At 36.1% G+C, this 27,389-nt stretch overlaps 1 protein-coding gene across 7 annotated transcripts in view; it reads left to right on the top strand.

Annotated features, from left to right (window-relative positions):
• The window catches only part of ATP11B (ATPase phospholipid transporting 11B (putative)), a 121,657-nt gene that overhangs the window by 75,532 nt on the left and 18,736 nt on the right, over positions 1-27,389 (top strand). For all 7 annotated transcript variants that reach the window (XM_019959174.2, XM_019959165.2, XM_070791306.1 and 4 more), the window contains 8 exons: positions 2,250-2,352; positions 5,526-5,671; positions 7,096-7,155; positions 8,769-8,896; positions 10,366-10,504; positions 22,831-22,896; positions 23,410-23,513; positions 24,753-24,918. In XM_019959174.2, coding sequence (XP_019814733.2) covers positions 2,250-2,352; positions 5,526-5,671; positions 7,096-7,155; positions 8,769-8,896; positions 10,366-10,504; positions 22,831-22,896; positions 23,410-23,513; positions 24,753-24,918 — 912 coding nt within the window. The remainder of the gene's footprint in view (positions 1-2,249; positions 2,353-5,525; positions 5,672-7,095; positions 7,156-8,768; positions 8,897-10,365; positions 10,505-22,830; positions 22,897-23,409; positions 23,514-24,752; positions 24,919-27,389) is intronic.

The following is a 27,389-nucleotide window of genomic DNA, read 5'->3' as shown; positions in this document are numbered from 1 at the left end:
ATGATCTGAGCCACAGTCAGCTCCCAGTCTTGTTTTTGCTGACTGTATAGAGCTTCTCCATCTTTGGCTTGAAAGAATATAATCAATCTGATTTCATTGTTGGCCATCTGGTGATGTCTATGTGTAGAGTCTTCTCTTGTGTTGTTGGAAGAGGGTGTTTGCTATGACCAGTGCGTTCTCTTGGCAAAACTCTTATTAGCCTTTGCCCTGCTTCATTCTGTATTCCAAGGCCAAATTTGCCTGTTACTCCAGGTGTTTCTTGACGTCCTACTTTTGCATTCCAGTCCCCTATAATGAAAAGGACATCTTCTTTGGGTGTTAGTTCTAAAAGTTCTTATAGGTCTTCATAGAACCATTCAGCTACTTCAACATTACTGGTTGGGGCATAGGCTTGGATTACCATGATACTGAATGGTTTGCCTTGGAAACGGACAGAGATCATTCTGTCGTTTTTGAGATTGCATCCAAGTACTGCATTTCAGACTCTTGTTGACCATGATGGCTACTCCATTTCATCTAAGGGATTCCTTCCCATAGTAGTAGATATAATGGTCATCTGAGTTAAATTCACCCATTCTAGTCCATTTCAGTTCGTTGATTCCTAGAATGTCGACATTCACTCTTGCCATCTCCTGTTTGGCCACTTCCAATTTGCCTTGATTCATGGACCTGACATTCCAGGTTCCTATGCAATATTGCTCTTTACAGCATTGGATCTTGCTTCTATCACCAGTCACATCCACAGCTGGGTATTGTTTTTGCTTTGGCTCCATCCCTTCATTCTTTCTGGAATTGTTTCTCCACTGATCTCCAGTAGCATATTGGGTACCTACTGACCTGGGGAGTTCCTCTTTGAGTATCCTATCATTTTGCCTTTTCATACTGTTCATGGGGTTCTCAAGGCAAGAATACTGAAGTGGTTTGCCATTCCCTTCTCCAGTGGACCAATTCTGTCAGACCTCTCCACTATGAGCCGTCCGTCTTGGGTAGCCCCATACAGCATGTCTTAGTTTCATTGAGCTGGTGGTCCCTGTGATCAGATTGGCTAGTTTTCTGTGATTATGGTTTCAGTGTGTCTGCCCTCTGATGCCCTCTCTTAACACCTACCATCTTACTTGGGGTTTCTGTTACTTTGGATGTGGGGTATCTCTTCACGGCTGCTCTAGCAAAGCGCAGCCACTGCTGCTTACCTTGGACGAAGTCGCCCCTCTTGACCTTGAACATGGAGTAGCTCCTCTCAGCCCTCCAGCATCCATGCAGCCACTGCTCCTTGGACGTGGGGTTGCTCCTCTCGGCCGCCGACCCTGACCTGGGATGTGGGGTAGCTCCTCTCGGCCACCGCCCCTGAGCTCGGGCGTGGGGTAGCTCTTCTTGGTCGCCGCCCCTGACCTCGGGTGTGGGGTAGCTCCTCTCAGCCGCTGCCCCTGACTTTGGGCGTGGGGTAGCTCCTCTCGGCTGCGCGGTCCGTTGCAGCCGATGTGGTTCTGCGCGGTCTGTAGTTAGGAAATATTTAATGTTCAGCTATGATTCAAGTGAAAACCTATACAAATATTTTTTGTAACTGAAACCGTCACAAGTATATGCTTTGAAATATACATCTAAACATATTATTTCACATGTAGAGCTAATAAACTGTACATCCAGGTGTTGTTTTTTTTTTTTTTTTTGGCTTCATGGGGTTTTATTACAGTGCCTGTTTTATTATTATAACCCTTATACCCCAGTCTGTGGATATTAAACTGGAGACCAAACAGACCTAATGCCTAAATCCTTTAGAAAAGTACATTCAAGTATTCCAAAGAAACCTTTCTTTAGATTTCATTGAATTTAATTTTGATGGCTTTTTAAATTTTTAAGAAACTTTATTACAAGAGAAAATAAATATCTTTCCTCTGTATCAAATGAAAATAATTTCTTGAGAGAAAAAAATTGCCTGACAAAGTTCAATTAATTGTAGTTAATTTTTTACACAATTATTAAGCTTTTTATAAATTTAAGCTGTGTTTAACAGATTCTTACATCCCATCATAAAATCCAAAGACCACATTCTGTTTTGTTGTCATTTCTGAAAGACATTCCTAACGTCTTAATGGAGACATTCCTCAAACAGTGAACCCCAGTGCATATTACTGTCCAATGTAAAACTAATTTTTTATTGTTCTTAAAGCAGATCATTTCAGATAAGTAATTTTATATAAATACAAGAAAATTGAAATTTTATTATAATTAATGAGTTGTATGTCTTTCAGGTAATAAGACTGATAAAAATCTCACCTGAGAAGCCAATAACATTGGCTATTGGCGATGGTGCTAACGATGTAAGCATGATACAAGAAGCACATGTTGGCATAGGTGATTGATATTTTTTCTTTGAACTTCTAAAATTATAATTATTTGATGATAAATCTTTTGTAGAATAAAGTACAATGTCACATATACGAATGAAAACTAAATGCAGTGGTGTAATATATCACATCGTATTTCTGTCAGAAACCTATCATTATTAAGCCCAATATTTAGGATTTTTTAAAAATATTCATTTGGCTGCCCTGGGTCGTAATTGCAGCATGGGGGATCTAGTTACCTGACCAGGGATTGAACCCAGGCCCTTTGTTTTGGGAATGTGGCATCTTAGCCACCTGGACCACCAGGGAAGCCGCAAGATGTTTTAATTGCAAATTTTCAAGGAAATAAATACCACTAGTGAATTTTATCTTCGCCAGTTCTTCTTCCCAGTAAAGTTAGTTTAGTTTTACATGCAATTTTGTACCTTTTTAAATACTTTTACGCAGTATTTTTATCATTTTTAAATTCTAAGTTCATGATATATATAATTATTCTTATTTTAGAATATTATTATTTACTTTATACATTAGTCTAAAGATTTTGGAATGTATTTTAAAGATAATTTTAGAGACAGGAAATTATACCAAACTATAAAATTTCAAGTAACTTTCTAATTTAATAACCTTTATGCTAATTTTTTTCTATTTTTGCCTAAAATTTTTATTAAATTCAGAATACTAAAATCATTTTATTATATTTATATTACCATTCATTTCCCACTTAAACCGTATTTTGACCTGTCTTCCTCAGTAATTTTATTGAGGAAGCAAAAGAGAGGAGTATGGGTTTTTGTTGAAGGATAAAAGTTTATAGAGTTAGAAAAGAAGATAGTCCTTGCTCTGGAGTTGACTGTGTGATGAATACTGATCAGGTCCCATATTTCCAGTGTATCCCTCAAATCAGCTTCTTCCTCTTTGGGATAATTAACTCTTCATTTTGTAAACTTCACTTTCTTTATATTGTTTATACTGTTGTTTCCCAGAAATCTTCATGATAATTTTATAACTTATTATATCATATGTTAGAGTATATAAAGCTACAATACTTGTAACAGTTTGATTTTATCAATAATATGATAACAGCCAGACCAGTGAACAGAATCAGTTCGGCACATCTGGAAATTGAGTATGTAACAAAGGAGATGTTTCAAATAAGTAAGGAAACAAATTATTTGATTTAATAAAACACTGATATAACTAGTTATTTGGGGGGAAAAAGTGAGTCCCTTTCCATTGCTTATAGCAAAACAAATTCCAGATGGATTAGGATTTAAATAATTTTTGAAGGCCATAAAAAATAATAGACTTTAGTGAATAATCCTGTTATTTGAAGTATGGAAGGATCTTTTAAGTACAAAACCAAAGAAAGCAAGGAACTGAAAAGGAAAAAGATCAACATGTGTGGCAGAAGTAAATACTTATATTAAAAAATTTTAAAGACAAACTAGTAAAGAATATTTGTAAAATAGATGATAGTCTTAGTATTCCTATTATGTGAGGTCTTAATTTAAGGAGAATAAGAAAAACACTCTAGTAGAAATCTCCGTAATAATCAAAAAGTAAGTTAAAATTGCCTGTCAGATTGGCAAAAAAAAAAAAAAAACCCTGAAATGGACAAGGGTATAGACTTCCCAGGTGGCACTGTGGTTAAAGAACTCCCCTGCCAATGCAGGAGATGCAAGAGATGGGGGTTCAATCCCTGGATCAGGAAGATACCCTGGAGTAGGAAACGGCAACCCTCTCCAGTTTTCTTGCCTGGAAAACTCCATGGATAGAGGAGCCTGGTAGACTACAGTCCATGGGGTCATAAAGAGTTGGACACAACTGAGCACACAAGCATGTAGATTAACAAATGCCCTTAAATGATGTTAGTGGGCACGTAAATTGGTACACCATGCATTATTATATATAACAATTTTAAATGTGTGCCCTTTGGACTTCCCTGGTGGTACAGTGGATAAGAATCTGCCTGCCAGTGTAGGGGATGTGGTTTCAATCCGTAGTCCAGGAAGATTCCACATGATACAGAACAACTAAGCCTGTGCACCAAAACTGCTGATCTCTCGTGCCACGACTAGTGAAACTCTCATGCTCTAGGGCACGAGAGCCACAACTAATTGAGCCCACATGCTCCAGCTTATGAAGCCCATGCTCCTAGATCCTGTGCTGTGCAATGAGAGAAGCCATTGTAATAAAAAGCCTATGCACCACAGCAAACAGTAACTCCCACTTGCTGTACCTAGTGAAAGCCTGTGCATAGCAAAAATAAAATGTGTGCCCTTTGACCTAGTGACTAGGCCTCCAGGAATTCCTTTTAAGAAAATAAATGACTATGTTAGCAAGCACATATGTCCATATGTAGTAAGTAAACAATGTCCATAATGTAGAAAGTGATGAAAGCAGATTACAAAACAAATAATCCCATCTTTATGTACTTATTTGTATGTATGTTAAGTGAACATACATGAAATATGCATAAGAAAAACTTCTAAGAGTATATAGACCAGAAATAGTGGTTTACTCTAGGAGCTGTGAATACAGATGATTGTCTTTACATTTTGGAACATTTTCATCCTTTTATGACAAAAATAGAAAATTTTAATTTTGAAAAAATAATTTTTTCAATCCTGGTTTCACATTGAAAAAACAAACTTGGAAATAACTTTTGAAACCTAATGAACTATAGTAACCTCAAAAAAAGTGCTCATATTTGTGAGATAAAATTATGTACTGATTTCAAGTAATATTGTACATTTTTCTTTTAAAAAGCACAGAGTTTTGTGTGAGAGTTTTAAAACTGTTAAACATGGTTATTTTGACTTGATTCAGCATATTTTTTGTCCTTGGAAATAGAGATATGAAAGCTGTTTTATGGCATTCTCTTCATTAGAATAAAAAAATGTTCTTAGATCCTGAACTTTTAATATTTTATATCAATTTTATTCTAATTCTTTGAAGATTGATGTTACATGCCTAGTATATGTTATAGCTTTGTATTAATTACATATTTGATATAAATAGAGCAACCTTTTGGGAATCTATTGTCTACTATAATTTAGGATATAGTGATCCTAAATCCAGGTTCAGCTGCTACAGATAATTAAGGTATTTTCAGGCATATCTTAAAATTTACATTTACCAATTATCAGTGAACTAACCTTTTTGTCCCCTGTATTACAGGAATCATGGGTAAAGAAGGAAGACAAGCTGCAAGAAACAGTGACTATGCAATAGCTAGATTTAAATTTCTCTCCAAATTGCTTTTTGTTCATGGTCATTTTTATTACATTAGAATAGCTACCCTTGTACAGTATTTTTTTTATAAGGTGAGTTTCATGGAGATATGTTAGAGTTAATTGATAACAGTATTTGAGGTTTCAATTTAAGGAATGTTATTAATATTACCATACAAATTAGTCTGAAATTTTTTTCTATAAGTCAAAACAATAGTCTATGGCATATACTTTTATTATTTTATCATAAATCTAATGTGTACTCACAGAAAGCAAATCAGTGGTTGCCTGAGGCCAAGAGTGTGAGTGATAGAATTGACTAGAAAAGTATATGGGAGAACTTTGCTTGACAGAAAAGTTCTTTAACTTGATTGTGGTGGCGGTTACATGGATGTATGAATTTGTCAGGACACATCAAAATTCATACTTATTTTATTCCATGTAAATTAGAACATGAATGGTTTGATTTCTTTATTGTTATTTTGTCCGGAACCAGTAGTAAGTTTTAATTTTATCTCCAATATTGTGATTTTAAGCAGAAGTTCTTAATCTTTTTTGGGCCATGAATGACTGGTAGTCTAGTAGTATAAACTACTCAGTATAGGGATTTTAGATGTATAAAATAAAATGCATAGAATTACAAGGAAGCCAATTATGTTGAAATATTGTTCTATCTCTTGACCCTTTGGGCAAAGATGGGATTATTTGGAACCAATGTTAAGCGCCTCTGAATACCAAGACATTTACTACATCAGAGTGTTCTGTGTTGCATGCATTTCTATAATTAGTAGCTGCAGCCCAATGAAAGAACACAGGTAGACTGTATAATGCTAATAGACGATGTTGGCAGTTTTTTCTTAGCTTATTATAACAACTTTTGCTGTGACCTGGGCTTCCCTGGTAGCTCAGCGGTTAAAGCGTCTGCCAGCAATGCGGGAGATCCGGGTTTGATCCCTGGGTTGGGAAGATCCCCTGGAGAAGGCAATGGCACCCCACTCCAGTATTCTTGCCTGGAGAATCCCATGGACGGAGGAGCCTGGTGGGCTACAGTCCACGGGGTCGCAGAGTCGGACACGACTGAACGACTTCACTTTCACTTTCAAGGCTTTTGTAATGGAAAGAGATTTTGATCACTCCATTTATTGTATTTTAAATATTTTTGCATTTTAAAGTAATTTTAGCCCTAAAGTTTAAGTAAACCTTCCTAATTGTATTTTGTATGAAAAGTATTGAATAATAGTTATAAATTCAAAATTATCATATTGTTTGGCAATGATAGGAGTCAAAGGTATTTTCATTCTGACATTTGCAGTGCTTCATAGACTACTTTTAGGCATTTTTTAATAAAATGGGATTCTTATTTTCCTATTTTTGTATGGACAAGTTCTTATGGGCAGATCTACTTACCATATCAACTGAGATTATTTTCTGGACTCTTTAATAAAAGTCATTTTTATAAATCATTTCTCATTTAGACTTAAATATTTCAATTATTTCCATTTAATCTTGTTTTTCAGAATGTGTGCTTTATTACACCCCAATTTTTATATCAGTTCTACTGTTTGTTTTCTCAACAAGTAAGTAAATAGAGTCTTTTGTTTTATCCTTTTAGATAAAGAGTAGAGTATATGTGTTCAGGTTTTGTTAAATACTTGGAGGGACCTTTTCTATTTTTCCTAGTCCTACAGATAACTAACTAGACATAACTTTTCTTATAGTATATTTAATTAGCTTAGCGTCAGTATTTCTTTTTTCTGATTTTCAGCTTGAAGTGAGTGTGAATACCAAAAAAATATTTTAACTGTGGATGCTTTTTTTAAAAAATAGATATTATTACTCTTAATAGCTTATGAGAGGACTTTGCTATTTTCAACTTATGTATAGTACTTCTATAAAATTCATATCAAGCCAGGCCCCATAATTGTTGGAAGATTACATCATTATTTATTTTTTGACTCATAGAATTTTTTTAAGATTTGAAAGAAACATAGTGATTGAGTCCAGGGATGACATATAGGTTTCATCTCAGAAGGTAAATAATTAAATGGAGGTTCCAAGAGTGCTATATTGAAAAGGGTTCTGAAGCTATATGACTATATGCTCACAGGGAAAACTTTGTCATAGGTTAACAGTAGCTATAATGAACACTTGATGGGTCTTTTCTTTGTACACATGTCACACAGAGAAGGAAACTGAAATCCATAGGGATTAAGTAACTTGCCCAGGATTACATAGTTAATAACTAAACCATGCTTGGACCTATTGCTTCTGACTACTTGAGCACCCTTCTCACATATCATACTCAGCATCTCTAATTGATCAAGACATTTGTTCTAATTTATTGAAAGTTTTAATTATCTTAGGTTTTTGGGGGTTTTTTAAATGAGTTTTTTCCTACCCTTAATCACCGTTTTCTCCTTTGTTTACAAGCTGGAACTCTAAATTTGAGACATCTGCTTGGACATTGATTGCTAGTAAAAATGTTTTACTTGGATGAAATAGAGAATGCTGTGAGAGCATGTGACAAGAAGACTTAACCTATTTTGATTAGGTTTTCAGGGAATTTATAGTACAATCTGAGAGACAGTATCAATGTTAGTAAAAGCTATATGTGAAGAATAGGCAAAGTGCTAAGCACTTAGTACCAACAGTAGTACATATAACTGTTTAGAAGAAGCAGCTATCATCAGGAATTTGAGCCAGTGTTTTTTAAGTTTCATGGATCATGGATTAAAGAAAGTGTAGGACTTAGGTTGGAAGACAAAGCTATGAAAGCAAAACTATATGTGTAGCGTATCAAAGGAATAATAACAAGCCTAGGACACATGTAAGAGAATTGTGTAAAATTACATCCCAGTGGTCAAATTAGAATGTCTTGAAATATAGATCCATCTGACTGTAATAGCAGAATCACGTGACATAACAAAATATTCCAATTTCCACAAAGAATATAAATGTAGAAACATTATGTTTATATAAGAAACCAGTTCAGTTTAGTCGCTCATTCGTGTCCGACTCTTTGTGACCCCATGAATCGCAGCACACCAGGCTTCCCTGTCCATCATACTAAAATGGATTCAGTGTAAACTGAAAATATGTAATTTTTATGATGCTTCTTTGTAATTATATGAATAAGTATAATAGTAATGTAGTCTAGAGTCTACAAATTCCTACAAATTTCTCTTTCTAGACACTATATGACAGCGTGTACCTGACTTTATACAATATTTGTTTTACATCCCTGCCTATTCTGATATATAGTCTGTTGGAACAACATATAGACCCTCATGTATTACAGAACAAACCCACCCTCTATCGGTAAGTGTTTTCCAATATTAAATGTCCATACCACCTCTTGCAACAAGTAGTACATTATATTTCAATAGTTATCCATTTTTAAAAGTATCTTAAAAATAAGCAAGTATATCAGGCAGTTTCTTGGTGATTAATATCTTACTAAAGGAAGTACTTAAGTTCTCGTATGATTTATAGGTGTTGAACATTGAAGAGAATATTTGAATGATTTTTCCAATGTTTTTAGGAATGAATAGTTTGGTCCTAGGAATGCATTGAGCAGTTGCATAATTTGCACTTACTGTTTTAAACCAATAATACTCTGTTTCATGGGTACACACAAAAGTTATTCATTACTTAGTTGTCTCTAGAGTTCCTAAAAAATAGTTCGTGTTCTAACCCTGCCAAATTTATGGGTAGTAATTGATGCAAAATATAGAGTTGAGGCCATTAAATCCCATCCCAGGCCCCCTGGGTTTTCAGGACTAACTTATGATTACCATATTTACTTGACCTTTACGCTTATAGAGATATTCAGTTATCCAGAAATGGCAGTAACTTACCTTGATTTCCCAGGATATCTAGGGCTAGGCTTGACCCAAGATTGTGCATAGTTGTTTAGTCGTGTCTGACTTTTTGCAACCCCATGGACTATAGCCCGCCAGGCTTCTCTGTCCATGGGGATTCTCCAGGCCAGAATACTGGAGTGGGTTGCCATGCCCTGCTCCAGGGTATCTTCCCAACCCAGGGATTGAACCCAGGTCTCCCGCGTTGCAGGAAGATTCTTTATCATCTGAGCCACCAGGGAAGCCCAGGAATACTGGAGTCGGTAGCCTGTTCCTTCTCCAGGGGATCTTCCCAGCCTATGAATTGAACCAGGGTCTCCTTCATTGCAGGCAGATTCTTTAGCAGCTGAGCTACTGAAGCCCTGACCCAAGATTGGCACAGACTTTTCTTCTCATAATAGCTGTTGATAGATTGTGAACTCAGTTAGGAACCTCGGTGCTAAACCTAGCTCACATGACTCCACCATAAAGAAATAGTCATGGCTGAGTTATAACAGAATATAACAGAATTTGACAAAGAGGGAATTCCCAGGCAGTCCAGTGGTTAGGATTCTGGGCTTTCACTACCAGGGGGCCAGGTTCAATCCCTGGTCAGGAAACTAAGATCCCATAAGGCACACATTAGGGCCCCAAAAAAAGTAATAGCAAAGAAATAGCAACTTTACACAATTAAACTGAAGAATTATGCCCATATCATATTTCCTTATCAAATGAGAAATTGTATTTGAATATGAGAATTATAAGCTATTACACAGCTGTATGATTTACAAGCAGTGGTTTGTAAATTAGGTTTTGTTCTTCTAAAATTTGTAAGCAATTTTAAATTAAAAAGCCATCTTGTTTTTTAATTATCAAATGGTAATAATTATTTAGTAGATAAATAATAAGTCCTGATGGTTTTTTTTTCTCTTTTTTTTAAATTTGCAGAGACATAAGTAAAAACCGTCAATTAAGCATGAAAACATTTCTTTATTGGACCACCTTGGGTTTCAGTCATGCCTTTATTTTCTTTTTTGGATCCTATTTTCTCATAGGGAAAGATACATCTCTGCTTGGAAATGGCCAGGTAAAATATACAGTTTTTTACCCAATGTTTTTAATAATTAATGTAGTTTGGCTTTTGATAACTTTCTGTCATAAAAAATAAAGTAAAATTACATTTAAGTTATAAAGTTGTATATATTAAAATGTAATTATTAAAAGGTTTTAACTTATTTTTAATCAAATTTCATACAAATGAAAATTAAAACAGAAAGGCAGTGCAGTGTAATTTTAATGTGAAACTCAAATTACCTAAGTAGTTTTGCGGGTTCAAAAATTAATTCATATAAGGGGATATATTCATTCCATTGCATGCTGTTCACTTCAGGATTGTGTTTTAATAATAGCTACTGTTTATTTAGTACTTAATATTGTGCTCAGTGCTTTACATGCTGCATTTCCATTAATCCTCACAGTAATTCTATTGGCTTTTTCAAATGAGAAATAGAGACAATGTCTAGGGTTTTGCTTTTAAATGGATGTATATTTTTTTTTGGTAAGCTTAAAAAGTGCTGCTGTACTCTTTAGTGCACACCAGCAATCCTGAAGATGTCAAGTTACAGTTTAGAATGGCCATATTTCTGAAATTTAAAATTGGAAAGGAGTGCCACACAGTTTGTTGCTTCTGTGTCCTGACTGGAATGCTCATGTTGAGAGATTCTTTGCAGAACTAGGCCTCTCTCTCTAGGCTTAACTAGATAGGTTAGGAAGGAAAGAAATAACAACTGTAGTCCTGTGATAGACTGAAAATACTTGTCACCTTTCAGTTCAGTTCAGTCGCTCAGTCGTGTCCGACTCTTTGCAACCCCATGAATCGCAGCACACCAGGCCTCCCTGTCCATCATCAACTCCCAGAGTTCACTCAGACTCACATCCATCGAGTCAGTGATCCCATCCAGCCATCTCATCCTCTGTCGTCTCCCTCTCCTCCTGCCTCCAATCCCTCCCAGCATCAGTCTTTTCCAATGAGTCAACTCTTCGCGTGAGGTGGCCAAAGTACTGGAGTTTCAGCCTCAGCATCGGTCCTCCCAAAAAACACCCAGGACTAATCTCCTTCAGAATGGACTGGTTGGATCTCCTTGCAGTCCAAGGGACTCTCAAGAGTCTTCTCCAACACCACAGTTCAAAAGCATCAATTCTTCAGCGCTCAGCCTTCTTCACAGTCCAACTCTCACATCCATACGTGACCACTGGAAAAACCATAGCCTTGACTAGATGGACCTTTGTTGGCAAAGTAATGTCTCTGCTTTTGAATATGCTATCTAGGTTGGTCATAACTTTCCTTCCAAGGAGTAAGCGTCTTTTAATTTCATGGCTGTAGTCACCAACTGCAGTGACTTTGGAGCCCAAAAAACAAAAGTCTGCCACTGTTTCCCCATCTATTTCCCATGAAGTGATGGGACCACATGCCATGATCTTCGTTTTCTGAATGCTGAGCTTTAAGGCAACTTTTTCACTCTCCTCTTTCACTGTCATCAAGAGGCTTTTTAGTTCCTCTTCTCTTTCTGCCATAGGGTAGTGTCATCTGCATATCTGAGGTTATTGATATTTCTCGCGACAATCTTGATTGCAGCTTGTGCTTCTTCCAGCCCCGAGTTTCTCATGATGTACTCTGCATAGAAGTTAAATAAGCAGGGTGACAATATACAGCCTTGACATACTCCTTTTCCTATTTGGAACCAGTCTGTTGTTCCATGTCCTGTTCTAACTGTGCTTCCTGACTTGCATATAGGTTTCTCAAGAGTCAGGTCAGGTGGTCTGGTATTCCCATCTCTTGAAGAATTTTCCACAGTTTATTGTGATCCGCACAGTCAAAGGCTTTGGCATAGTCAATGAAGCAGAAATAGATGTTTCTCTGGAACTCTCTTGCTTTTTCGATGATCCAGCAGATGTTGGCAATTTGATCTCTGGTTCTTCTGCCTTTTCTAAAACCAGCTTGAACATACTGAAAGTTCACGGTTCACATATTGCTGAAGCCTGGCTTCGGGAATTTTGAGCATTACTTTACTAGTGTGTGAGATGAGTGCAATTGTGCGGTAGTTTGAGCATTCTTTGGCATTGCCTTTCTTTGGGATTGGAATGAAAACTGACCTTTTCCAGACCTGTGGCCACTGCTGAGTTTTCCCAATTTGCTGGCATATTGAGTGAGCACTGTCACAGCATCATCTTTTAGGATTTGAAATAGCTCAACTGGAATTACATCACCTCCACTAGCTTTGTTCGTAGTGATGCTTTCTAAGGCCCACTTGACTTCACATTTGCAGGATGTCTGGCTCTAGGTGAGTGATCACACCATAGTGATTATCTGGGTTGTAAGATCTTTTTTGTATAGTTCTTCTGTGTATTCTTGCCACCTCCTCTTAATATCTTCTGCTTCTGTTAGGTCCATACCATTTCTGTCCTTTATCGAGCCCATCTTTGCATGAAATGTTCCCTTGGTATCTCTAGTTTTCTTGAAGAGATCTCTAGTTTTTCCCATTCTGTTGTTTTCCTCTATTTCCTTGCATTGATCACTGAGGAAGGCTTTCTTATCTCTTCTTGCTATTCTTTGGAACTCTGCATTCAGATGTTTATATCTTTCCTTTTCTCCTTTGCTTTTCACTTCTCTTCTTTTCACTTGTTACCTTTAGTTTCTGTTTTCTGCTGGCAATACTTAAGAACTCCAAAATATATTTGCTGTTGGGAGAATATGACGTTTTATCTGTGCAACAAACATTTATTGAGGACTAGCCATTCCCATGTCAGAGAAGGCAATGGCACCCCACTCCAGTACTTTTGCCTAGAAAATCCCATAGACGGAGGAGCCTGGTAGGCTGCAGTCCATGAGGTCGCTAGAGTCGGACACAACGGAGCGACTTCACTTTCACTTTTCACTTTCATGCATTGGAGAAGGAAATAGCAACCCACTCCAGTGTTCTTGCCTGGAGAATCCCAGGGACGGGGAAGCCTGGTGGGCTGCTGTCTGTGGGGTCACACAGAGTCGGACACCACTGAAGCGACTTAGCAGCAGCAGCAGCAGCAGCCATTCCCGTGTACTATACTAGTGCCTAGATTTATGAGAGAAACTAACACACTCGGTTATAGAGCTTAGAATCTTGTGAGAGATACCGGAAATGAGCAATTGAAATAACACAATATTCAAGGGCATAAAGGAAATGAATTTCAATTTTAGGCTTTAACCATGCAAATCCCTTTAGGATGTAGAATAGGAACATACATATTATTGCCACTTGTGAGGACATGCTTAGCCAGGTTTGGAATCTAGTTTGTGTAGCATGAATGTTAACAGCATTTCCCCCAAGTAATTGAATTTTATTGAATTTTTTTCTCTGTGCCAGGTGTATTCCATGTATTAACTTACTAAATTGTAACAACAATCCTATATGAGGAAAATATATGTTACTTTTTTCGTATTAGAAAAGTAATCTCAGGTTAAGAAACTTGCCTCAAGTCACATAGTAAATAAATTACAAAAGTATAATTCAATATTATATAACTGATATATAATATTCTATATTATACAGTATAAATATGTATAATGTCAAAGCCTGTATGCTTTGCCATGATCCTAAATTCTGTTGAGAAACAATTATTAGCCTGGTACACTTCTGTGCAGTATTACCACCTGTGCAAGGACCATCAAATATATATATATATATATATATATATTTGCCTGTGCTAGGTCTTGGTTGCTGCTCACAGGCTTTGCAGTGAGCAGGGGCTACTCTCTAGCTGCAGTGCAATGGCTTCTCATTGTGGTAGCTTCTCTTGTTGCGGAGCAGGGGCTCTACAGTGTGGTCTTAGTAACAGTTGTGGCCCATGAGCTTAGTTGAGTCTTTGCATGTGGGATCTTTTTGGACTGGGAATCGAACCTGTGTCCCTGCATTGGCAGGCAGATTCCTAACCAATGAATCACCAGGGAAGTTCAGTCATCAAATATATAAATATATGGATGAGCATGCCCATTTCCACCTAAAATACTGGGCCAAAAATGGGACAGAATAAACAGGGGGAAAAGTTAAGAAAAAAGGAAGATGTCATTGGATAAAAAAGAAGTTAAAGAGATCTCTTTTGTGCTAGTTACTTTTTCTTCTGATTTTGAAATACTATATCCGAAAAATATACAAAAAAAAAAAACCCACCTGTTCTCCTTGTACTGTAATTATTCCTATCATTTTTTACATATTTCTATTATTTTTTCATTAACCTCAGAATTTATATCCTCTTATTTCTCAATAACCTTATCATCATTTTCCCCTTAGTATTGCCTTAGTGATTTTTCTTATTAAAAATGCTTCAAAAATATTTTTTCATAGCTACGTAATATTCAGTTCAGTCGTTCAGTCCTGACTCTTTGCGACCCCATGAACCGCAGCATGCCAGGCCTCCCTGTCCATCACCAACTCCCGGAGTTCACCCAAACCAATGTCCATTGAGTCGGTGATGCCATCCAACCATCTCATCTTCTGTCATCCCCTTCTTTTCCTGCCCTCAATCTTTCCCAGCATCAGGGTCTTTTCAGATGAATCAGCTGTTCCCATCAGGTGGCCAAAGTATTGGAGTTTCAGCTTCAACATCAGTCTTACCAATGAACATCCAGGACTGATCTCCTTTAGGATGGACTGGTTGGATCTCCTTGCAGTCCAAGGGACTCTTGAGAGTTCAAAGGCATCAATTCTTCCACGCTCAGCTTTCTTCACAGTCCAACCCTCACATCCATACATGACCACTGGAAAAACCATAGCCGTGACTAGATGGACCTTTGTTGACAAAGTAATGTCTCTGCTTTTCAATATGCTGTCTAGGTTGGTCATAACTTTCCTTCCAAGAAGTAAGCGTCTTTTAATTTCATGGCTGCAGTCACCATCTGCAGTGATTTTGGAGCCTATTATATGGCATAAATTATTTAAGAATATTACAGTTTTGATTTGCTTCTAGTTTTTAGTGACTTTATTTTAAAATTAAATCTTGAGCATGCTTTATATGAAAGAAAAAATCTTAATGAAAGGTAAATTGTTGTTGGCCCTTTGGTATAAAAGTTTTTTTTTTCTTTTTACCATAAGTTAACTACCATTTTTTTTAACTCAAATTGTATATCATTAAGTTCCTTCCCCTTTTAGTCTACCAGTTCTGTCACTCAGATATATGCCACTAGAAATTAATCTACCACTCCCTGCCACCAGTACTAGTAGATAACAGTGGGAAAGGGGCATATGTTACAGTCGGTCAGATTGGATTTACATCCTAGCACCTGAAGTTATCATTTGAGTGATTTGGGATGAGTTAGTTAACCTCTCTGAGACTCAGTTTCCTCCTTCAAAATTAGGAGCTTAATTACTACCTTATAGGTTTGCTGTGAGGAATAAATGATATATGTAGGGTATTAGGCATAGTGGCTAGCATACAGAAGTACTCAACCTTCAGAGTATTGTTATGATTGCTATCAAGTCTTTTTACTGAAGACCTTGTCCTACCCAATCCCATCTAGCCTACTTCTCCCACAAACTCTCTCTTTAACTGTGTAACTGCCCTTGCTGGCTCCCTCAGAACATGCAACATTCATTTCTAGTGTTCAAAGCCATTTCTGTTTCCTCTCTAGAATGCTGTTGCCTCTTTCTCTTATGACTGTCTATTCTTCAGGGTTGAGCCTAGGTTGTAATTTTGAGAAAGAAAAACCTTTTTGTATTTTTTACTACAGAACTTTTTTTTTTAAGTGTTAATGATTTTAATTACTCTTTTATACTATACATGTCATCAGCTGTTGAAACCTAATCATCAAATGATAAGAGCTCTGTGTTAAGATAGAAATATACTATTTTATATTTGTATTCCACAGAGAAGTCAGTATCTTTATTTTAATTCAAATGATTTAACCACTGTAATTGCCAATCAGGTCATTAAAGACACATATGCAATTTAATTCCTAACAGTAGATATAGATTTATTTTAATTAAAGCTTGTATGATTGAAATGTCTTTGATTATCTAGTTCATTGCATAATTTTCCTGCATATTCTCTTATTCATGAGAATATTTAAAGCACTATTAATACTCCAATCAATAGGAAATTATTCATATACAGAGAACAGAAAAATATACATTGCTTCTTACGGTATCATCCAACAATTGGTCAATGTTTAAAATGAATAATAAAGAGATAGTTTGTACTGGAGAACTGAACAACTGATTAACTCTATAGAAGGTAATTGTCTTATAGATCAATGTATAGTTAAGTTAAACCTGTTACAAAATTGGAAGAAGTTATATTTTTTTTTTTTTTTACTATTTCTACTTCCTGGCCTCCTCTTCTCCCTTGAATGTACTCCTGTGGGACTTTCCCCCAAAGCACTCGCATCCAAACCATGTTCTTTATGGTCAGCAGCACCCATTTTATTGCTAAATCCAAGAGCGTGCCTCAGCCCTTATGAACTCAACCACTGGGTACAATTTATGAAGCCTTCCTGCCTGCCACAGTATCTTCTCTTAGTCTCAATAAGTTACTTTGGCTTCATTACCAGCTATTCCTTTTCAGTCTTTTAGGGACCATAGTAGCTGCCTTCTTCCTGCTTCCATTCTTTCCCTTCCTACTATCCATTCTCTGCACAGCAGCCCAAATGAGCTTATAAAAATGAAAAAAATTTTGGACTACCTCTTGGACTGTATTTCCTACCACCTTCCCTTTTAGTCACTCTACGCCAGCCACACTGGTTTTCTTGCTCCTTCAGACTAATTTATTCCTGTATTAGGACTTCTGCACTTGCTGTTTCTCTGCCTAGATTCTTTTCCCTCATGTGGTCATGTGGCTGAATCCCTTAATTCCTTCAGGTCTCCTGAACTATCACTGGCTTGACTCAGACTTTCTAGACCACTCCAGTAAAATCCTGTCCCTCCCACTTTCTGTCACTTCCTGTAAGTTTATTTTCTGCCTTTTCTACTAGGCAAGCTCCATGAGGTCAGGAATGTTACATTATTACTGCTTCATTCCCCAAGGTCTAGAATGGTACTTGGTATGTACCATTATTATAGATTCTCCGTTATTATATCTTGATTGGCTTTACAAGTGAATAATGAATCATCTTCTTTAATTTGAAATATATGGTTGGCTTTATTAAATAATTAGGTAGCAAATTAAGTTAAAAGAAGTGACTTAAAAACCCAAAACATTGTGTTAGAAAATGTTTTGAGCATTTGTCTCTTCTGAGCAGGAACAGATCCAGGTTTAGTAGTCTAAACCTTACTCATTTTGGCAGGCCCTCTTTAAGTGAAAAAAACATAAAACTATAATTTCAAACATAAGTATATGTGAAAATGATTGTGAGTGACATAAATAGGTTCTATTTAACACAAGCCAAATAAGCCCAACTCAGCTTCTCTCTAGCTAGATCCCCAAATCCTCTCTGCCACTCACCTCATCGCCAGTTAAACTAAATTCAAGGGGAAATCACAGAGAAATAGTCTTAAGTTATTGCTGCAGTTGAAATAAACTAGTTTGCTAATTTACCCAAAAAAGAGAATGTGAATTTGTTTTCTACAGCTCCCTCTAGGTCCTTAAATGCTCGAATTTTAAATTATTCTCTGCTTCAAAGGAAGATACACATAATTAGCCCCAATCTGGGCCCAGTAAAACCAGATACTGAGAGGTAGATATGTGTGGTTGTTACCATTTCCAGGCCCAGGTGGCCTGACTGCATTAATTAACTGTTTCCATATCACTGAAAGAGGAGCTAGCATTCTTGAGAGCCAAATTGAGTGAGATACAATGTTTTTTCAGTATTCTAAGTCATTTCTAGAGATGATGAAAGCAGGAAAAGTCAATATGACTTTTCCATTATTTTCCTCTTGACAAATAAGCTCCCCAGATCAGATCAGATCAGTCGCTCAGTCGTGTCCGACTCTTTGCGACCCCATGAATCACAGCACGCCAGGCCTCCCTGTCCATCACCAACTCCCGGAGTTCACTCAGACTCACGTCCATCGAGTCAATGATGCCATCCAGCCATCTCATCGTCTGTCGTCCCCTTCTCCTCCTGCCCCCAATCCCTCCCAGCATCAGAGTCTTTTCCAGTGAGTCAACTCTTCGCATGAGGTGGCCAAAGTACTGGAGTTTCAGCTTTAGCATCATTCCTTCCAAAGAAATCCCAGGGCTGATCTCCTTTAGAATGGACTGGTTGGATCTCCTTGCAGTCCAAGGGACTCTAAAGAGTCTTCTCCAACACCACAGTTCAAAAGCATCAATTCTTTGGCGCTCAGCCTTCTTCACAGTCCAACTCTCACATCCATACATGACCACAGGAAAAACCATAGCCTTGACTAGACGGACCTTTGTTGGCAGAATACCCTCAAATAAAGGGACATTAATGTTTCATTGTTGATTGTAAGAACCATTATTTATTGGTTACTTTTTTACCTTTTAAGCTATTTGTTTTTTAATTGAAGTATAGTTAACTTATAGTGTTGTTAGTTTCACATGTATAGCATAGTGATTCAGTTGTATGTATACATATATATATTCTTTTTCAGATTCCCATTATAGGTTATTACAAGATCCCTGTGCTATACAGTAGGTCCTTACTGTTTACCTGTTTTATATATAGCAGGGTGTATATGTTAATCCCAAACTTCTAATTTATCTTCTCTCCCCACCCAACCCTGCTATCCCCTTTGGTAACATAAGTTTGTTTTCTGTGTCTGTGAATCTGTTTCTGTTTTATAAACAATTTCATTTATATCTTTTTTTTTTTAGATTCTGTGTATGTAACATCATATGATATTTGTCTGACTTACTTCATTTAATATAGTAATCTCTGGGTGAATCCATGTTACCAAAAATGGCGTTATTTCATTATTTTTTATGGCTAAGTAATATTCCATTGTGTATATACCCCACTTATTTATTCATTCATATGTCAGTGGACATTTAGGTTGCTTCTGTGTTTTAGGCTATTGTAAATAGTGCTGCTATGGACATTGGGGTTCATGTGTCTTTTCAAAGTAGTTTTCTCTGGTTATAAGCCTAGGATTGGGATTGCAGAATCATATGGTAACTGTTTTTAGCTTTTTAAGGACCATTATTCTCCATAGTGGCAGCATTAATTAAATTCCCACCAACAGTGTAGGAAAGTTCTGGCATGGTGGCTCTTTGTTGCACTATGTGGGCTTTCTCTCATTGCGGAGCATGGGCTCTAGATCGCCAGGCTCTGGTTGCAGCATGCAGGCTTAGTTGCCCCTAGGTATGTGGGATCTTATTTCCTGGACGGGGGATTGAACCCACATCCCCTGCATTGCAAGGCATGTTTATAACCAGTGGACCACTAAGGAAATCCTTCTGTAGACTTTTTAATAATGGCTAGTCTGGCACTGTTAGGGGATTCCTCATTAATGAAATTTGGATTTGCATTTCTCCTATAATTAGTAATATTGAACAATTTTTAATATGCCTGTTGACCATCTGTGTGTTTTCTTTAGAGAAATGTCTACTAGGTCTTCTGCCCATTTATTTATTTTTTTTATAATTAAGCTGCATGAGCTGTTTGTATATTTTGGAAATTAATCCCTCATCTGTAGCATCATTTGCAGATATTTTCTCCCAGTTCATAACTTGTCTGTCTGTTTTGTGGATGGTTTCCTTTGCTGGCAAAAGCTTTTAAGTTTAGTTAGGTCCCATTTGTTTATTTTTGTTTTTATTTCCATTACTTTAGGAGACAGATCCAAAAATGTATTTCTGCATTTTATGTCAAAGTGTTCTGCCTATGTTTTCTTCTAGGAATTTTACGTTTAGGTCTTTACTTTCTTTAGATTTTATTTTTTTATATGGTGTTAGGGAATGTTCGGAGAAGGCAGTGGCACCCCACTCCAGTACTCTTGCCTGGAAAATCCCATGGACGGAGGAGCCTGGTAGGCTGCAGTCCATGGGGTCGCTAAGAGTCAGACCTGACTGAGCAACTTCACTTTCACTTTCATGCATTGGAGAAGGAAATAGCAACCCACTCCAGTGTTCTTGCCTGGAGAATCCCAGGTACGGGGGAGCCTGGTGGGCTGCCGTCTATGGGGTCACACAGAGTCGGACATGACTGAAGCGACTTAGCAGCAGCAGCAGCAGGGAATGTTCTAATTTCATTATTTTACATGTAACTGTCCAATTTCCCAGCACCACTAATTGAAGAGGTTGTCTTTTCTCCATTGTATATATTTGCCTCCTTTGTCATAGATTAATTAGACCATTGGTGCGTAGGTTTATTTCCAGGCTTTCTGTCCTGTTCCACTGATCTGTGTGTCTGTTCCACTGATCTATATGTCTGTTTTTGTGCCAGTATCATACTGTTTTGATTACATTAGCTTTGTAGTATAGTCTGAAGTCAGGGAGTATGATTCCTCCAGCTCCATTATTCTTTTCTCAAATTATTTTGGCTATTCAGGGTCTTAAGCACTGAGTTTGTCATTTATTTTGAATTATTTAGATAAGTTTTTTTTGCCATTGGAACCCATTTGTTTTTAAATGACTGGTCTTTTAAATAGTTTTTTTAAAACCAATGGTAAAGATTATGACTATTTGGTGACCTAAATTGACGTAAAATTCTGGTTATGCTCTTATTTGTGGAAATTAAATCCTGATATTCTTTGGGGAATCTGCAAATCTGCATTTTTAATAGGAGAAGGCAGTGGCACCCCACTCCAGTACTCTTGCCTGGAAAATCCCATGTGCAGAGGAGCCTGGTAGGCTGCAGTCCATGGGGTCGCTGAGGGTCGGACACGACTGAGCGACTTCACTTTCACTTTTCACTTTCCTGCATTGGAGAAGGACATGGCAACCCACTCCAGTGTTCTTGCCTGGAGAATCCCAGGGACGGGGGAGCCTGGTGGGCTGCTGTCTATGGGGTCGCACAGAATCAGAAACGACTGAAGTGACTTAGCAGCAGCAGCAGTCAGTTTTGGCTAAAAAGCCCAGGGCAATACTATCTGACTGGCATTAACTGTATTTTTACATGGAATCCTTTGAGTCATTCCACTAGCCGTTATCTTTCCTTTCAAGTGTTGGTTTTGTGTATAAATTTCTTTTTACTTGATCTTTCTATTATGTGTCCAAAATACAGTGGCAGGTATTCTCTTGTGACTTTTGGCTGGAGTGGTTTCAGAAAATAATTATAGTTGAACAGGGTTTATTATCATATTTACTGTGTGACAGGAGTAAAGCAGTTACTAACAGCTGTATCAATTCGGTTCAATTCAGTAGCTCAGTCGTGTCCGACTCTTTGCAACCCCATGAATCACAGCACACCAGGCCTCCCTGTCCATCACCAACTCCCAGAGTTCACTCAAACTCAACGTCCATCAAGTCGGTGATACCATCCAGCCATCTCATCCTCTGGCATCCCCTTCTCCTCCTGCCCCCAATCCCTCCCAGCATCAGGGTCTTTGTCCACCTCCAATGAGTCAACTCTTCGCATGAGGTGGACAAAGTATTGGAGTTTCAGCTTCAGCATCAGTCCTTCCAATGAACACCCAAGACTGATCTCCTTTAGGATGGACTGGTTGGATCTCCTTGCAGTCCAAGGGACTCCCAAGAGTCTTCTCCAACACCACAGTTCAAAAGCATCAATTCTTCAGCGCTCAGCCTTCTTCACAGTCCAACTCTCACATTCATACATGACTACTGGAAAAACCATAGCCTTGACTAGACGGACCTTTGTTGGCAAAGTAATATCTCTGCTTTTCAATATACTATCTAGGTTAGTCATAACTTTCCTTACAAGGAGTAAGCGTCTTTTAATTTCATGGTTGCAATCACCATCTGCAGTGGTTTTGGAGCCAAAAAATATAAAGTCTGACACTGGTTCCACTGTTTCCCCATCTATTTCCCATGAAGTGATGGGACCAGATGCCATGATCTTCGTTTTCTGAATGTTGAGCTTTAAGACAACTTTTTCACTCTCCTCTTTCACTTTCATCAAGAGTCTTTTTAGTTCCTCTTCACTTTCTGCCATAAGGGTGGTGTCATCTGCATATCTGAGGTTATTGATATTTCTCCGGGCAGTCTTGATTCCAGCTTGTGCTTCTTCCAGCCAGTGTATAATTGTCACTAAAAACTATCTGTGCCACACAACTTCAAGCCTGTCTTTGAGTTTCCAGTCTGATAATGTTATCCAAAGGATCATTTATGTAATAAACATAATAATGCTTTATTGTATTTCTTCTCATTCTCCTTCAACTTTACTAATCTAGGCAGATTTCAAATGTACCTGACATAAATGATGCAAGTGATTTTCAGTAAAGAATGTGGTTATTCTTTGCATCACTTCTGTTTCAGCATCATTTTAACATGTAATACAATACTAGTTTATTCTTTATGTTTTAGATGTTTGGAAATTGGACATTTGGCACCTTGGTCTTCACAGTCATGGTTATTACCGTCACAGCAAAGGTATGATACAGAAATTAGAAGTATGGACACGTTTTGTCTATATAATTCTAATTTTCTTCATTTATTTTGTGATATAGTTTTTCTTTTTAGTCATGCATAATTTCATGGATGGCTAGTTTGATAATTCATTTTAATTTTTGTCAAATTCATTATGAATTCATTTTTTAATTCATTATTTTGGAAAGCCTCAGCTGATTTTTCTAGTCAGAGGAAAGTTAACTCCTCAATACCCACCTGTGAAATTGTGCTTCTCTATATGTAATGCAAGATAACACAAGCTGGTTTAGCCCATGGAATTGATAAAGTACTCATGAAATTTTAATGCTGCTTCCTCACAGAAGAAAAATAGTATAAACTTGAAATCGTTCAATTTCATACTAGGAGCTTTTCATTAATATTTGTCTTCTGAGGGACTTTGCCATAGGAACTTTTTAGTCACTTATTCTTGGGTTTTATCTGAGAAGTTAAAGATTTATTAATTTACATTAAGGATTTTTTAATTTATTTTTTTAGATGGCTTTGGAAACTCATTTTTGGACCTGGATCAATCATCTTGTTACGTGGGGATCTATTTTATTCTATTTTGTGTTTTCTTTGTTTTATGGAGGGATTCTCTGGTGAGTTACTATATTGTATTTTAATTATATTGATTCAACTCTAATATTTATTATGATAGGTTTGAACAAATTCTGCTCAGAATAGTTTTAAGAGCCTATCCTGATAAGAAATTTAGTTCTTTCAGTTGATCTTACTAATAAGGAAGAAAAAAGAAGCTAACAATTACTGCATTCTAGTGTTTTACCTGAGATATTACATTGATTCATCACAATAATCTTACTATCCCTTTTTTTCTATTTGGATACTGAACTGTTTAAGATCACAAAGGTTAAAAATAGGATTTACTTGAAAATTATTGTTCTTTATGCTAACCATAGTATTGATACCTCTAAATTGTTACTAATGTATATAATAAAATAAGGCACATAGAACCATTAAAGTTTCATGAAAAAGGTAACTTTATCTCTGAAAAGTAAATAGTGTGCTGTATCTTCATTGCTAAAATCAGGTATTCAGCTTCTCTGATAGATCAGAAATGAATGCTTATCCTAAAGAATCCTAAAATTCTTTGATAAGTCATGGACAACTGAAGTCCCTGAATTAGAGTATTTATATTACATTGCCTACTGTGTCTGCAAAATATTACAAAAAGCGGGTAAAAAACTTGGATTGGCTAAACATTAACTTTCATTAGGATTATAAAAGGATGCTCATGACTATCATTTGCTTTTATTCCTCTTTATTTCTTCATTTTTTCCTGTATTTCCCCATACTGCTTTGAAGTGATATGTACAAAACCCCAAAAATGGTATCTTGACAAAACCTATTACTGTGTAGAACTAGTAATATTTGTGAGTACATTTATTTTAAAATAAGTGTATAAAGAAGATCCTCTAACTAGAGCTTTTCAACCTAAAATTTTGGTTATCAACCTTATAGTTGCTTAGTAGAAAACATTTTATTACATACTTTTTCTTGCTTTTTTAACCTCTTAAGTCTGTATTACTACATAATTCTTTGGATTTCCTACCACTGGGATAGAATAAGTCAACTACTTGCCACTTCCTAATTATAAAAACTATGGTTGTCATTCAAGCGAATTAAATTGGATTTTATTTTTGACAATGAAAGTATATCACATTTTATTAGTTAATTAAATTACATTGATTTGAAATTTTGAACATTTTACCGCTGTATACCTAAAATTGTAACCTTTGAATATAGTGGTTTACTTAATGTCTTGATTTAAGAATCTGTCTTGTCAGTTTCTTCTTTTATTAATCCCACTTTCTTTGCAGGCCATTTTTGAGTTCCCAGAATATGTACTTTGTATTTATTCAGCTCCTATCAAGTGGTTCTGCTTGGTTTGCCATAATCCTCATGGTTTTTACATGCTTATTTCTTGATATTGTGAAAAAAGTATTTGACCGACAGTTCCATCCTACAAATATCGAAAAGGCACAGGTAACCACATTTTATATACAGTACCTTTTGAATTAGGAGTGTTTAATGAATAGTTGTCATTATAATTTGCTCCTGTTAGAAAATAGTAAATTAACTATTCCTGTATCAAGTATTTTGCAATATAAATGTTGTTAAATGTGATACTGTTAAAATTGTATTGTTTTTGACTCCTGAAAAATTATAATTTTAAAAATTTTATAGAAGTAGATTAGAAATATAAAACTATCAAGTCATATCCAAATAATAGTATAAATATATCTTAAGTAATATCACAGCATTCTATCAAATATATATAATTGGGATATATATTCATGTCTTTAGAATCATTAGAATTTCAGTAGTACTTCTTTAGGTTATATTGTTGTCAGCAGAAGAAAGAAATAGTTCTTTAACCGAAATAACTTCTACATAATGGATTTTTACAAAATATTTTCTCTCATTGAATACTCACTAAAGTATTTAAACTACAACGGGTATTAACAGTGTTTACATAGTGTTTAAGAATATGTTCTTAAGGACCTGATCGTTGTGAGTTCAAAATCCTCTTTCTACCACTGGGTAGCTCTGACTTTAAGTCTCAGTTTCCTCATGGGTAAAATTATGACAGAAGTGTCTATTTCATTGCATTTGTAATGAAGATTAAATGAAATAATTAATATTCAGATAAACTGGATGCTCAAGAAATAAAAGCTATTTAGTGAAATGTACCATCTTTGTAATTTGACTTGTACATAACCTGGAAATACTAGTTTGTTCTGTTAACTGTACCATGGCATTGAATATATATCCTCAGGAACACATTCTAATCAACTTCTATGCCCCTGTAAACACCAAGCTTATTAATTGTTTAATGGGGGATGGGGGTTGTTGTTTTTGCATGTTTGTTGTATGCAAAGCAAATTTTTGTTTAAATTTTGGAAATTTAGTTGTGTGTTAATGCTACAAATAGAATAAGTGCTTCCTAAGTATTTAGAGATTAGTTAGGCTTCTTAAATAGTATATGGTTTTAATTTCAATTGATCATATTAACATTTCTTTAGCATTTATATGCTTTGGTCCCTCAATTCTAGCCAGTATACATTTTAACACCTTTGAAGCAGTGCAGGCATCTGAAGCCTGACAGACTTAATTCAAATACTGTTTTAACCATAGAATGTATATTCTTAAGTCACTTCCTTAAGCCTCAGTTTCTTCCTATATAAAATCAGAATAATAATTACTACCCTACATGATTGTTAGAGACAGTTAATATGAAGCACCTGGGTCTGTATGTAGTAAGTCCTCAATAAGAACATAATTATAAGAATGATTTGGATGCTGTTCTAATACTGATCTTCAGCTGGGGCTGAAAAATTTTGCATAATCTGATTACTCTGTCTGCCTATGCATTTATCTATATCTGAATATGGGCAAACTTTTCCACTGTGCAAGATATTACTTAAATGTATATCAGAAAGGTTTGCCTTTTTTCTAAGCTTCAGAGATATTCTTGGTAATAGAATACTAGTTTTAATACATTGACTATTATACTTTTTCTAGACCATTATGAAGAACATTTTTGTCTTGTCTGCTTGCCTAAAGTTATATTTCATCAAAATAGATTAATGACATCACTTAGAAACTTAAATTTTTATAAAAGTAAATCAGAATTATTTACATTTATACTTGGAAATTTTCTTTAGGCAGAGTATTTACATACTTATATCTTTCAAAGAGATTTCTTAATGATAATACAGGATGATAATGTTAGTCCTTATTATTTTTATAGGCCTCTTTTTAAAGGATTACACAGGAAGTATTTGATACCTTAAGATGGACCCTTAAACAAGAAAAAGTTAAAAGTGCTTTATATTTTGGTTCTTTTACCATGGGTTTTAATTGATTTAAAAAATGGAGTTAAGAAATCAATCATTTTTCTATGTCTGAAAGCCTGTATAATCTCCCTTTTTACCCCCACTAAATTTCTTTTAAATGATTTGACTGGATGTTCAACTGGGGTCTGATCTAAAGAGGAGAAGAATGTATATATGTGTAAAACTGTGTCCCTTTGCTATACAGCAGAGATTGGTCCAACATTGTAAATCAATTGTACTTTCGTAAAAAATGAACATATAAAAATAAAGAGGAAATCTCTACTTTCACTCAGGGATTTTTCCTAGCCTATGGGGGATTTTTCTGTTTTTGTTAAGACAGTATATGGTCCTTCAAATCCCATGTGTGATGTTATTCTTTTGCTATAGTCAGTAATTTTTATTGTTTCAGACTTGTACTGTCACCTCTAATTTCAAATGATAAAATTGTTAGAAAGCTGTCAGTTCCTTACTTCATTTTGCTATCATCCAAATAGTAGCAAGAAAAATTATATCACAAGAAGAGTTGGCAGCATCGATTTTGAGTTTTTCCTGCAGAATAGCAATGTGGTAATAAGAGTAAATTCTTGGGATAGCAAAGCCAACAGCCCTACAAATGTC

Source organism: Bos indicus, chromosome 1, assembly GCF_029378745.1.
Source record: "Bos indicus isolate NIAB-ARS_2022 breed Sahiwal x Tharparkar chromosome 1, NIAB-ARS_B.indTharparkar_mat_pri_1.0, whole genome shotgun sequence".
NCBI lineage: Eukaryota > Metazoa > Chordata > Mammalia > Artiodactyla > Bovidae > Bos > Bos indicus.
Note: the sequence above shows the minus strand (reverse complement) of the source record. Positions and strands in the feature narration are given on the sequence as shown.